Source organism: Equus przewalskii, chromosome 2, assembly GCF_037783145.1.
Source record: "Equus przewalskii isolate Varuska chromosome 2, EquPr2, whole genome shotgun sequence".
NCBI classification, from domain to species: Eukaryota; Metazoa; Chordata; class Mammalia; order Perissodactyla; family Equidae; genus Equus; species Equus przewalskii.
Window position 1 is genome coordinate 17,466,740 of NC_091832.1, and position 14,354 is coordinate 17,481,093.

Sequence of the window (14,354 nt, forward strand, 5' to 3'; positions counted from 1 at the left end):
AGGGATAATGGATACATAGGTTTAATCATAAATTGTGCTCAGCACAGAGCCTGGCACATGACACTCACTCAGTATACAGGAAGAGGTATCACCAGATTCCCATTATCCCTCAGTTGGCCTCCAGAGGCAACCTATTTCATCTCCTATAAACGTCCAGGTTTTATCAGTTCATGTATAACATGGAGCCACATTAACAATATTCGCCATGTTCTGCTGGCTCTTGGCCCTCCAGTTAATATAGAAACCCCACCCCTGCCAACTCCTCTCCCCTTCCATCTACTTTTGCAAATTCTCCAGAAGTGTTTCCATAAACAAGCCTTCATCTTCCAGGTGATGTCCATATCACTCTTTCCTCTGGCCTCTTTGGAGATGTTTGCAGCTAAGGGCCCCATTGCCTTCTAAGATGCACTGAGATTCCTCTCTACTATCTTTACATTTTCCTTAAAATGTTTTAAATTTTTTTTTGTTTTTCACTTTATAAAAAGGGTATCATACCCTATGTAACCTTTTGGGACTTACTTTTTCACTTAATATTGTGCTGCTAAGATTCATCCACATTGCTGCATGTCATTGTAGCTCATTTCTTTTGGCTGCTGTACCACATCATCCACTCTTCTGATGGGCACCTGGGTAGTTTCTAGGTTTAGGTTTTGCTATTGTGGAAGTGCCACAAAGTATATTCTCGTTCAGATTTCCTGTTGTACTTGTATAAGGGTTTCTCTTAGTCTATACTTAGGAGTGGTATTGCTGGATTGTACAGTGTGTGAATGCTACATGTTACTTCATGTATTATATTTTTCATATCTAATACTGCAATTTTTAATGACTGCATGTTTCTGCTTCCTTTTCCCTTATTTCATTGAGCACATTTATTATGCATATTTAAAATTCTTGGTCTGCTCATTCCACTAATTCTGCTTCAGAAATGTTTATGTATGTACTTAAAGGCTTGGAATAACACACAACTATTTATAGCAGTCATCTTTGAAGGACTGAGATTGTGGAAAAAAACCATCAGCTCAACCAACCTGGACAACATTACATTTTATTTTATTATATAAAATGTAGAAAGCCTTGATTGAGGAAAAAAAATAGGGAAGAGACTTAGAAACTGAAGAATCTTCTTAGGAAAGCAATGATTGCTGAAGGGTACCTCTGCTCCAGCCATGATGAGCATCTGTCTTCTTGGTACTCAATAGCAAAGCTCCAGGGACAATACTGTATAATCCCAGATCTCGCCCACTCATCCCTGAGCCTTGGTCCTGGAATTGAGTAGTTAGAGGTTGAGGAAATATGAAAAGTATGAAAATAAGAACACTCTCCATGAAAGCCAAGCTCAGAGACTGGTCCTCTTTTACTCTGTTAAATACATTAGGAGCAGGAAGGATCAAAGTTCCCGAAGGCATACCCTCTCCTCATTTGGCTTTTTTGGCTTGGGGCTCCAGCGTGGAGCTGTGCACCCCACCGCCCTGCCTCCACTCACAGATATCTGCATAGTTGCACGTCCGGCATTTCCAAGCCTCCTCTATATCAACCCCTTGGGGCTCTCGGTGGCCCATCCAGTAGGCCATACAGTGCTGCACTTTGCCTCTCACCTCCTTCTCTTCAAAGGCCACAACCTCCGTAGCCAGAACAGTGGCAGTCTCTTGGTGGATATACTCAATCTTCAGGATATCAATAACTGGGAGGTCAGACAGTGTCAGAGACAAGAAGACCAGCTTCATGAGGTCACCCAAGGACTTCACAGAGAAGCCTCCCTGTTGGGCATGCCTCAGCACTGAAGGTCCCAGTGGCTTTTCTGGATGCAATTTTGTGTGGTGGATTAGGCTAGCAGTGGTCACTTTCCCTTGTACCATGGCATCAAAGATGTATTTGTATAGGCTGACTTGAAAATAGTCTTTGTTCTTCTGTGCTTCCAGAGGGAGCACAGGGCGCCTGCGTGTCTTGAGTTCAACCAGTTCCAGTTCTCCCTTGGCTGTATAGTGTAGCTCATCAATCACTCCAACAAGCAGCACACCGTCCACTTCTCCAAACACTGGAAACTCTCTGATGCGTCCTTCTGACTGCAGGGTAGGAATCATCAATAACACGTTCAGAAACTTAACTGCCCAAGCATCTTCTTTAGTGGTGATGGGGACAGTCCTAAGATCATGAACTTCTAGTTCTCTAGCTAGGTGGATGCTGGCACCAGTATCCAAAACAGCTGCTTTCTCAGGTACCAGGAAATCAGGAACCTCCTTCCCATATATCATTTGCTGTTCACACCAGTTCTGAGTAGACAGGTCAGTGACATACAAATAGTTAAGGTGGAATCGCTCCATGGGTGATGAGACATCCAATCCTCTTCTCCCCTTTGGTAAGCTTATGAGCTTGCCATCCTTCCCAGGGAGTTCAGATGAAGGGCCAGGATTGCTAAGTGAAGCACTTGACTCTTGGCTATCATCCAGGTCCAGAATCTCTAGAAACTCTGAGTCACTCACGTCTGAGAACCCTGAGGCCTCTGCTGACACCATCTCCTCTTCCTCAGTCTCTGCCATGGCACAGCTCTGGACTGGGCAAAGGCTCTGCATATCATGTTAAAGAAAGGCATTATTCAAATAAAAAATTTCTCAAAAGCACTTTCAAATTCCAATGATGTAAAAAGAATCATGGCTAATTATATATTTACATTATTTAAAGAACTCTATTTATTTATGACCCAGCAGTACTGCTACAGAGTTGTGGTATGGGTACAATTTACAATAATACAGCTCCTTGGATCATCCATACAAACACTTGGCCAAATTTTTTTTTTTTTTAAAGCATGTTTTTGGGTTTTTTTTTATAATTTTTTTTTTTTTAAAGATTTTATTTTATCCTTTTTCTCCCCAAAGCCCCCCGGTACATAGTTGTGTATTCTTCGTTGTGGGTTCTTCTAGTTGTGGCATGTGGGACGCTGCCTCAGCATGGTCTGATGAGCAGTGCCATGTCCACGCCCAGGATTCGAACTAACGAAACACTGGGCCGCCTGCAGCAGAGCGTGCGAACTTAACCACTCGGCCATGGGGCCAGCCCCCTTGGCCAAATTTTTTAAGTGCAAAATAGTTTTATTCCTAAATCTGGCACTAACATTGTGTGTGACTTTCAGCAAATCACCTTGCTTGGCCTCAATTTCTTCACATAAAAGGAGATTTGAGGTTTGCCTTTTCTGCTTCAAAATTCTACTGACTTAGGATATTATTTCTTTAAGCGAATACAGATCTTTGTAAATGTTGGACCAACGTCTGACAGTAGGCCACTTTGACAGTTTCTTTGACATGAAGTCCTTGACTAGGAAAATAAATCTCAATTACAAACTGTTCCTGTTTGACTGCACACCTAGTTGGGCAAGCAGTTCTGGAAACGCAGTGGAAGAGACCGAAAAAAAGACTCGGAGATGGTGTATGAGCTTAACAGTTTATTGGGAGCTACACACAAGGAGTCCAGGAGCAGCCAGCTGGACAGAGTTGCACACCATTACCAAGAACTGAGAGGGGATTGCTTAAGTAGGCAGGGGAACAAAGGCTACATGCCTGCCAAGAGGGACTGTCCTCACATGACCAGCATTCCAAGGACCAGTAGCTCACCTGGAAGGGCTCTGTGTTCCTTCAAGACATGATGTTCTTTGAGATAAGTAGATCCAGGTTGGCCAGGTCCTGAATCATTACACTACTAGATGGTTGGCGTCATGCCTAGGAAGGAGGCTAGGGGACACGATTACTATAGGACACGTAGGTTATTGCTGGGCAAGTGTGATCCTACACTCCACCCCGCTATGTGTCCAAATGGCCCTTACAATCTTATCACACCATTCTTCCATGGATCCCCTCAGGCCAGACACATAGAGGAGCATTGCAACCATCTTACACCATCAAAAACGGAGTATTCCGCTTTTGGGGTTGTCTTAACCTGCTCACGCACAAGCTGAAACATATGATCTCAAGAGGTATTATAAGAGGGCAAGGAAAGGCTGCTGGTGGGAGGGGAGGAGGAACAGGAATGTGGTAAGCATTCCTCCAATCTTGCAGGGCTCTCCAGTCAGTCGTTGGCAGCTTGGAGATGCCATGGTAACTACGTGGTCAAAGAGAGAGGCTGCCTGCTACATACCTAGCAGTTGGAGCCATTTTGTGAGCAACGACGTACGCCCAATCAGTGAAGAGGTTGGCAGACCTTGTCCTAAGGACAAAAGGTAAGACATTTAGAGGGAATTAAAACAGGGAGATCATGACCATCCAACAAGACACACGTGGTTGCAATGTCTTGCGTTAGTGTGGTACTGGCCTATGGTTTTAGATGAGGACAGCAATATCATACTACTTGTCCTGTTGGGTTGGGCGCCACAGGGGCAATGGTGTAGGATAAGGGAGGAACACCACCACCAGAGGGACAGGATGAAAGTGCCTTAGGGAATTGGAGGCCCTGGATTACTAAGTTTGGAGGTTTTGGGTGGTCCTCCCACAATAAAAGCTGTTACTATCTTGTCCTAAGCCTGTCCCCCAAGTGGCTAAGAGACCACACCAGTGGGGCTCCACCTGGCAGTCCCAGGGCCAAGTGATCACGTGGGTCCTAGTAAGGAGTTCTTATAGCAAAGGCATAAGCAAGTTGTTCTGAGTGCCTATTTGTGGTTGTATAGTTTCTACTTAGTGGGCTCTTGTCTGTAGGCATACAGTTGGATCGGGTCCTTGTATCAACATCCGATACGCGCTGGGTCGGGTATGTTTCTCATGTTCATTTAGTTGACGTATTGCAGTTGTTAGGCATCTCAGCCAGTGGGCTAGGGTCCTTTCTTCTGTCCTTAATTGTTGTTTCAGCAAGCCATTCATTTGTTCTACCAGCCCCGTGGCTGTGAGGTTGTATGGCTGGTGAAAATGCCAATGTATGGTCCATTTGGTCAGCCCATGTTTGTACCTGGTGGCCAGTAAAATGAGTATCTTGGTCACTGTTGATGTCCATGGGAACACCATAAGCAGTGCTGAGGTGATCTGGGCCTCTTATGGTGGTCTTCAGTGTGGCCCGTGTGCTGGAGTACGCCTGCAGCAGTTCTGTATATGTGTCTATGCAATTAAAGGCACATTGGCAACTGTTGGAGAGAGGTTAAGGGTCCAACGTAATCCACCTGCCAGCATTGGATGGGTTGGTTGCCTCTGGTGATTTAGCCTACATCCTGAGGAATGGCCCAGGGTCTCCGCAAGGAACAAAAAGGGCACGCCTGGTGACCCATACTACATCAGCACAGCGTAGGGAGAGGCCCCAGGCCTTGAAAAAAGTCCATAGGGTCCTCTGTCCTTTACGTCCAGTCTTCTAGTGTAACCATTCTGCCACTCTCTCAGCTGGTACTTCTTCTAGGAGACGAATCTGGGCTAATCCGTCTGCTTGTTGGTTTCCTGGTGGCACTGTCACTTGATGTACAGATACATGATACACTGTTATCATCATTCCCTGGACCTGCTGCCAGATATCATCCCAGAGCTCTGCCCCCCATAATGGGTGACCATTGATGGTTCACTTTTGTCAAGCCCATTGGGCCATCCACGGGGTGAGTCCCTTATAGACTGCCTGTCTATACAAAGATGTACTGGATCGGGTTCTTGAGTCAGTACCATCCAGGTGGCCAGCAATTCGGCCCACTGACTACCATACCCAGAGCCAGAATCCAACCACAAGCTCTTGGCAAAGGCTGAATGGCCACTGCTGCCAGTGGGGGAGCCTCTCCTGTGGAGCCATCTATATACCAGGCCTCCACGGGCATTGGTCCTTCTCCTTCCCATACATTCAGGAGGGTTTCAGGTGTGGGCACTTCATCCAACAGGGTTGCTTCTTCTGTGGTCTACGTCACTGGTCATAGGATGGCAAGCAATTCCACACTTAAGGGACTATTAGTAAAGGTCCCTCGTTGTTGTAAGTAGGCATGCAACTTTGCCAATGTCTGTGTTTGGGCTGTTCCTGAATGTGGCTTCTGGAAAGCATCTTGCAGCCACGCTACAATGGGCAGATGGGTACGGACTGTGACCGGCAGGGAATGGGTTATGGGCTCCACTTGTTGGAGGGCCAAATAAATAGCATATAATTGTTGTTCCAGGGTGCTATATCATCTTTCAGCCCCTTTCCACAATTGTGACCAGAAGCCAAGGGGAACTCATTTGTTGCCTTGCCTCTGCCAGAGACCCCATCCGAACCCCTCTGGACAACTGGGAACGTCCAATTCGCATGATTGTCCTTGGGTTCAAACACCCAAAGACTGAATGTGTTTTACTGCTATTTTAGCTTGGGGGAAGGCCTCCTGCTCAGTGGTCCCCCAGTCCCAGATAACACCCTTTCGTACCAACTTATGAAGAGGGCAGAGTAGTTAGGCTAAACAAGGAATGAAAGGGCGCCAATAACCTACTAAGCACAGAAAGGTCTGTGGTTGTTTTGGGGTGCTGGGTGTAGGGAAAGCCTGTATCTTATCTATAACAGCAGCAGGAATCACTATTGTCTTACTCGACCAGACAATCCCCAAGTACATGTCAGATAACCCAGGCCCTTGTAATTTGTTGTCGTTTACCACCCATCCTTGTTGGTGTAGGAGGGTGATGAGGGAGCAGGAGGCTTCCTAGAGGTCTGAAAAAGACTCAGAGCTTAACATGACATCATTGATATAACAGAACAAGGCAACATTAGGGGTTTGTGTCCACTGGGCCAAGTCAGCGGCCACAAGACCATGACAAATTGTAGGACTATGGAGATACCCGTGAGGCAGAACAGTGAAAGTCTATCGTGTGCCCTGCCAAGTAAAGGCAAATTGGTCTTGACTACCTTCATCCAAGGGGATACTGAAAAAGGCATTAGCAAGGTCCAGAACAAAATGGTATGTTCCCAAGGCATCCCCTATTTTTCTAAGAGGGAGGCTATACTGGGGATGGCGGCATACGTAGGCAGCATCACTTTGTTTAATTCTCGACAGTCCCCAGTCACTCGCCAGGAACCATCTGGCTTCCGAATGGGCCACACCAGGCTCTTGAACGGACTATGTGTGGGTCTAATGATTCCCACTTTTGCCAATGCCTGTACAGTTCCTGTGATTTCATCTTCTCCCCTGAGGAGACAATACTGTTTTATCATCACCACACAACATGGTTGGGGCAAGCTGACCAGGGTCCATTTGGCATGTCCCCTTATGACAGATTTAACCAAGTGGACCTGAAGGTGGAATTCTCCAGCAGTAGTCTGTAGGGTCAGGCCAGTGAGGACACCCATTCCCAGGGTGTATTTGGGTATGGGGGCAATATATACCATATATCATTTTGGCAGGAGACGCCGTATCCACAGCACTAGCAGCACCAGTTTCACCTTGACTGTGCCCCCACTGTAAGCATCTATGACAGAAATAGGGCCATCAAAACGGGATGGATTTCCATGAATCAGAGTACATTCTGCTCCTGTATACACTAAAACCATATGTTTATTTTTAGTAGACCATTATATTGTTATTTCCACATGTGGCCTCCGGTCCCCTGATACCTGGGCCACCTGCACAGTGTTACAGGGGTGTGCTGAGGGGTCCCTTGGCCTTTCCCCTAGTCACAGGGGCTAGAGTGTTCCTAGGCTGTAGCTGGGGGTGCTGCTGGTTTGGGGTGCTCTGTGGGTGGCCTCATGAATCTTTGTTTTGGCTCCAGCTTCTGCCACAAAGCCAGCAGAACAGTGTTTGGTTGTCCATCAACTTTTCCCAGAAGGGTGCCTGCTGCCACCAGGCCTTGCCACATATGTCTACGTGTTACTCTGATAGAGCTCTTGGTGGTTTTGGCTCCTTTGTTGCCTGTTCTTCTGGGGGGCCCAGGAGCCCTCACTCCCCTCCGCCTGAACTCATCTGTCTCCCCCAGGTCAGCGGCAGCTTGGGCTGCCTGGGACACTGGTTGACCTCCCAAGGGGTTTAGGATGCAGACTAAAGCCACATACCATTGGCTCTGAGCTGTCTGTAACACAGTGTCTTTCATTCCTGCACTGAATAGTTCATTGTCAGGCCCTCGGTAATGTTTGGCATAAACTGCACGTTTCATGCTTAGTGCCCTAAACAAATCCTGTAATTCTTCCATGGTCTGCCACCGGGGAGGAGGCATAGGTATGTCCCCTTCATTAGGCCAGGCCCCCTTACAGGCAGCCATCAACCAAGTCAAGAGGGAGACGCTTGATCTTCATTGACAACGCTAGAGAGGCGTTGCAGTAGGGTGGGGTGAGAAGTGATGAAAGCCATTTTGCTCATCTCCACTCCTAACAGCAAAATACCTTCCGCTTCAGTATCCCAGAGACGCAAAAGCCACCCGGGAATGCTTTCCCTCCCTTTCTGTCTAAACTTATTTCCTAGTTCTACCAATTTGGCAGTGGGGTAATCCTGCATAGGAGAGGGCACATGCCAAACCAGCGAGGGTAACTCGGTCGGATCAACCCCGGGGGCCAGGGTTGTTCTGATTCCATTTTTTGGGTGACAATTGGACATGCCACCAGGACAGGTACTTCTATTGGGTCATCCCATCCTGCAGCATCCTCACTTTCCTCACTACTAGATTCCCATGGGTCCCATTGCTTTGGGTTCCGATCTCCTTGGGTCACAAGGGCTTACACTTTCGCCCATGGTAGCTGTCACCCTTAATTTTAGCAAAATGACAGGCTAGTGTCTCCATTTTCTCATCAGATTCCCACAGGCGAGTACACGGTGCCTTAGTTGTCTTGGCTTGCACCAGTTGAGCCTCTCTTTCTAACTTCAGTTCTTCTTGCAACTGCCTTACTTTTGCTTTTGTTTCCATCTTGGCCTCTGCTGCAGCCTTACCGGAGTGAGGAGGGGCCACCCCACAGCTGCTGCAACAGCCCAGGCTTCTGATTTCTTCCTCCCTACATCTATTGTGCCCAGGACTTCCCTTAGGCCCTCTGGCGTTTTTAGGGTGTCCCTATACTCACAAGGTGGGCCCCACCCACCTATGATGGCAGTGACCGGCCCCCACATCAAGGATGCCAGCCAACCTGGGATTTCCTGCACAGAATTCCCCTTCCCATTGCCCACAGTCTCAGTGCTCACTGGGGTTTCCTCGGTCTCCTGGCTGGCTCACCAACTGTCTGACAACACACCTAATTGGGCAAGCACTTCCAGATATGCAGCAGAGAGATGGAAGAAAAGACCTGGAGACAGTGTACATTTACTGGGAACTTACGTACCAGGAGCATAGGAGCAGCCAGCTGGACAGAGTTGCACACCACTACCCAGAACTGAGGGGGTTGCTTAAGTAGGCAGGGGAACAAAGACTACATTCCTGCCAAGAGGGACTGTCCTCGATGACCAGTATTGCAAGGACCAGTAGCTCACGTGGAAGGGCTCTGTGTTCCTTCAAGATGTGATGTTCTTTGAGATAAGCAGATCTGGGTTGGCCAGGCCCTGGATCACTATAATACCAGGTGGCTGACGTCACCCTGGAAGGAGGCCAGGGGATACACGGCTACTGTAGGGCACGTAGGTTATTGCCGGGTAAGCAAGACCCTACTGTTCCTTAAGAAAAATCAGCTCCACAATGACTTTTTAAATGGAGTTCTCAGGAACACAGTATGGCAAAATTCAAACACTAACTATAGATAAATACAAATAAATCTACTCATGCACGAAGTAATAGCATGAAGTAATGAGAGGATGTTCACAGTAACATGTGGAAATCAGGTGCTTTCTATCCTTGAGTGATATTAAGGAAATGGCAAGGAGAAAAAGCTCTTGGTAGGTTTTGCTTTACCTTACTGGCTTTATAAATTATTCTCCTAACCTTACTGAAATTGGTGTTTCCCACTAAGTTTATTTTTTCCCTCCACGAGGGAAAACGGAAAATAAATGTCAATAAGTACTATTAAAACACTACTGTATTTGTTATAAATAATAATGAACATTTATTGTGCAGTTATTGTGTGCTAGACACTGAGCCAAGTGCCTCACATCTAATACCTCACTACTTTACTGTGGGATAGGTACTCTTTTAAAAAATTTTTACTATGAAAAATTTCACACATACAGAGAAATAGACAAGAACAATGAACACCCATATACACAGCATCTAGATAAACAACTGTTGACATGTTGCTGTGTTTGCTTCTTTCGTTTACAGATTTTTTTTCAGCTGAACTATTTTAAAGTAAATTACAGACATCGTAACACTTCAAATATACACGCTTCAGCATACATTTCCAAATAAGGACATTCTCCTACATTAACTACAATACTATTATCACATCTAACATTACTAATAATTCCCTAACACTCCAGTCTGTATTCAAATTTCTCCAGCTACCCTAGAAATGTCTTGGATAGCTTCTCTTTAAACCAGGAAACAAAGACCACGCAGTATGTTTGATTGTTTTTCTCTCTCAAGGGTTTTTAATCTTAAGAAACTAGGCAAATTATGCTGTGAAGATACTTTTTTAAGTCTTCTTTCTAGGCTCACATATCTAATCTTGCACAGAGAAAACAAAACAAAATAAGGGATGACAAGGGCACTAATATTTGACTTTGGGTGCCAGGAAAATAAATAATTTGACATAGAATTTAAGTTGATGGAGGTAACTATAAGCCGTTTCCTACTTGCTATTCTGATAAGCAATGAATAAGCTGAATGCACCAACTTCCATGTTAAAAGCTCCTTGAAAATGGTATTATTATTTGTTACGATTGTACTTAACTAATTTTTCAATAGTCTGAATGTCCCTAATGAAAGAAAACATAGCTAGCTGGAAGAAAAGTTGTTTGCAATGAACAAAAGTAATACAATGCTAAGACTTTTGCTTATAAACTATAAAGTTATTGCTTTATAGGATACTTCAACAGTAATAAAACACAGAAGCTACACATTTGCACAAGTGTCTTAAACTGTAAATGTGCCTTAAATGATGACAGTTTCAAAATGAGTAACGTTATTTGGACTAGGAAATCCCTGAAGGTTAGAGAGACTCTTTAACCCCCACCAATAAACTAAAGTTAAATGGCATTTAACATGTATACTTTTGTTGGTTGGTTGGTTGGTTGGCTGGTTTTCCAGGGGGAGGGCACTACATCCAAATCAACTGACCTTGAAAATATTTTATTTCATATATCTATACCTGGGCTGTTCAACAGATAGCCACCAGTCACACGTGGCTATCTAAATTATAAAAATTAAATAAAATTGAAAACATTTTCCCAGTTGCATTAGGCACATTCCAAGTGCTCAGCAGCTATAGTATGTAGCTAGTGAGTACCACACTATAAGGCACAGATACAGAACACTTACCTGATCACAGAAGTTCTATTGGACAGTACTGATTCAGATTATTTCACATGTATATATTAACTCCTCAAAGACAGAGTAAGCTCCTGAAAGGTACACACTTTGTTTTACATACAACATTGAGAACAGGGTAGCCCTGAACAGGTCAGTGAAATGTTTTGTAGAGAAGACACAAAAGGGGGGCATTCTCTGTGGAATTATTTATCTAAAGGAAGAAAACAATATACTGGGGATGGATAATTTAGACTTAGATGTGTTGCCTGGACCTTCCTATGCAGAAAAAATCCAGGCAAGAGCATGATGCAATGCCTTGTGTCCCAAAATGCAGTTTGTATCTTTTTGACACAAGATGATTTTACAGGGTACAAGGACCAACATTTTTAGATGTATCTTATAATAAATATAAAGTTATTACAGCGTCCATCAAATGCATAATTTCATAGATAGTGTTTCTTAGGACAAGTTTGATTTTTAAATAAACGTAAGTAAAAAATTTAAAATATGAGACTAACAACAGGGGTAGGTACATAGATGTGGCAAAAATCGTTAGGTGGTAAGTGAATGAGATGTTAGGAAAACATTGTATAGTATCAAGAGTCTGAGAGTCCCACAGATGTGGATTCTGAACCTGATCCTAACTAGGTCAATAGTATTAGTAGTATGCTACTTGCCTTATGAGTACTCTTGGGCAAGTGTTTAGTTTTCCTGAGGCTACTGACACATCTTTAAAATTAGAGTCCTCCTTCCAAACGTCCTCACTACCCAAAAGATTGAGTGATAAAACACAGGACCTATATTAACACTCAACAAATGCGGATCTCCTTCCTCTTCTCAAGGCAGAGATGAGACAGCACATCTACTCCCTTTGACAAATGAGACTAAACTTTAGAAGAAACTTCTACTCACCTGGGACTCGGCTGATCTTCCTTCTCGAAAGGAAAAGCAGAATGCTGAAACGACAAGGCTGGGGGGAGAAGAAAGGCGCTCTGAAAGACCAGGTCTGCATGGAAGAATCCAGATTAGCAACTCTGGGCCTTGCTGTGGTAGAACGGCACTTGGGTCTTTGTCACCCGACCAGTCCCTCACATTGCGGCGGCTCCTCCTCTCTGCTCCACAGACTGTTGCCCACCCCAGGTCCTAGGTAACGCTTGCCTCTCTCCAGGGGCAAATTCTCCATGACTTTTCATTTTCCCATCCCCTGGATACAGTTACTTGATGCAATCCCTGCTCCCTGCAAGTAAAAGGGTCAAAAATAACCAAGGTCCCCCAGGAGCTCCGATGTCAGTTCCCTTTCCAGCCCCAACCTCAGCCCAGAAGCTGGGGCAGAGACCACAGGTCAGCCAGAGGCTTTTCCTCTCTGATGGATTCCCACGGCTTTCTGAACTGCCACGGCCTTCACCCTCAACATCCTCACTTGTTCGGTGCAGCCCGGACTTGTGGGCTCCCAGGACGTTTGCCTTCAGCGGGGCACCTTCCCACGGGCCCCAGACCACTGTCTCCCCGGGAGTTCCATGCATACCCCAAAGTTTACCGAGCACTTCCTACAATGTCCTGGAGGAGCCAGGAATGACAGCCAGGGGCCGCCGGCCTCAGGAAGGGATCCCAGCCGACCGCGGGGTCTTCCGAGGGCGAAAGGTCCAGAACCCCCAGGGGCCGCCCCCACCCGGAGAGGAGGGGAAGGGGGACGCGGCAACGGCGGGGACGGGTCCCAAACGCGGCCTCTCAGCCCGCCACCCCCATTCGCCGGCCTTCCCCGAACCTCGGACACTCCTCCGAACCCCCGACTCCACCCGGCTCCGCCGCTGCCTCGGAACTGCTCCCGGACTCTCCCCACGACCAGCAAGAGCACGCCGAGCCGACGCCCTTTCAGTCCGGGTTTCGCACAGCGCCGCCTGGAGACCCGGCCCAGAACGCCCAGCGGCTGCCCTAGGCCCCTCCCTCCCAGAGACCTCAGCGGCGCCGCTCGGTCCTCGCGAGTCGGCACCTCGCGCGGGAATTCGTTTGGACGCCGGGCGGAGGAGGGTCCTGATGAGAGAGTCGACCTGCGGCAGTCCGAGAGTGAAGAGATCCCAGATAGAATATATAGGCTTGACGACTGATTGGGAGGGGTGATGGATGAGAGGAAGAGGAAGTTTAACTGGAGAATTGAATGGAGGATGGTACCACTTTCTAGACTAAGGGATACAGATTTTATTGAAAAGATTATGAGTTGAATTTTGGTCTGGTGACCTTAAACAAATAGACGACCAGTTATTTCTCCAGCAAAAATGGGTTTATTCGGGATCAACAAAGAATTGCAATTTGGGCCCTGCAACCACGTGAGCCACGTGCAAGTTCTAAGCAACAAGGGGAGAAGAAACTCTTTTGTAGAAGGGAAGAGGAAGTTGGGAGGGCTATTGTAGACAGAGTCCATTGGAGGAATTGAGAGTTCAAAGTATAGTGGTTTTTCAGTGGCTGAGTTGTAACAGTCTCTCATTGGCTGAGCTCTTGCTGGGCAAGAAGGTGAAGTCTCTCCTCTTTCTGTTGCACTTGGCCGGCCATCATCGTAGGGCATGAGAGCTCTCCCTACTGGCCTCCCAAATCCATTTAAAATGAGCTTTCTGTTTATTAATTTTCACATATCCCTTCTTCATCAAGATCTTTCTCTAAAAGCATCGCTGATCAAGAGTCAGGTTTTTCCAGTTTCATTGGCCTTTTTTTTTTTTGAGGAAGATTGGCCCTAAGCTAACATCTGTGCCCATCTTCCTCTCTATGTGGGATGCTTGCCACAGCGTGACTTGATAAGCAGTGTGTAGGTCCATGCCCAGGATCTGAACCCATAAACACTGGGCCACTGAAGTGGAATACAGAAACTTAACCACTATGCCACTAGGCTGGCCCCCAGTTTCATTGGCCGTTTTTCGCCTCGATGCCAAGAAGGACCTTTCCTGGGTGTCATGTCCCACATCAGAGAGAAAGTGCACAGATTGGAAAGCTATTGAAGTCACATTCAAGTAACAAGAAGGGGCAGGAGGGAGAACTCTCAGGCTTTTTTTCCCCTAAAGTCCACATGTCACCAAGCTCATA

At 46.2% G+C, this 14,354-nt stretch overlaps 2 protein-coding genes across 10 annotated transcripts in view; both read right to left on the reverse strand.

Annotated features, from left to right (window-relative positions):
* LOC103553572 (zinc finger protein 684) overlaps window positions 1–13,113 on the reverse strand; it is a 39,242-nt gene extending 26,129 nt beyond the window's left edge. Inside the window, exons 1-2 of one of the 2 annotated variants that reach the window (XM_070610189.1) lie at window positions 13,048–13,113; window positions 12,195–12,252 (exon numbers count right to left, since the gene is read on the reverse strand). The gene's annotated coding sequence lies outside the window, so the exon portion shown is untranslated. Of the gene's footprint in view, window positions 1–12,194; window positions 12,253–12,819; window positions 12,938–13,047 lie in introns of those variants that run through there. The other variant, XM_070610192.1, reaches the window with a different exon arrangement.
* On the reverse strand, window positions 1,032–13,178 carry EXO5 (exonuclease 5). 8 transcript variants are annotated; one of them, XM_070610183.1, is made up of 4 exons: window positions 13,048–13,128; window positions 12,195–12,252; window positions 4,126–4,194; window positions 1,032–2,564 (listed from the first exon to the last, which is right to left on the reverse strand). In XM_070610183.1, the coding sequence occupies exon 4, from the start codon at window positions 2,535–2,537 to the stop codon at window positions 1,416–1,418; it is 1,122 nt and encodes a 373-aa protein (XP_070466284.1). In that variant the 5' UTR covers window positions 2,538–2,564; window positions 4,126–4,194; window positions 12,195–12,252; window positions 13,048–13,128; the 3' UTR covers window positions 1,032–1,415. The 8 variants fall into 8 exon arrangements, with proteins under 8 accessions (XP_070466284.1, XP_070466288.1, XP_070466287.1 ...); XM_070610187.1 differs by lacking the exon at window positions 13,048–13,128 and adding an exon at window positions 12,820–12,874; XM_070610186.1 differs by lacking the exon at window positions 13,048–13,128 and adding an exon at window positions 12,808–12,851.
* Between the last annotated feature and the right edge of the window lie 1,176 nt (window positions 13,179–14,354).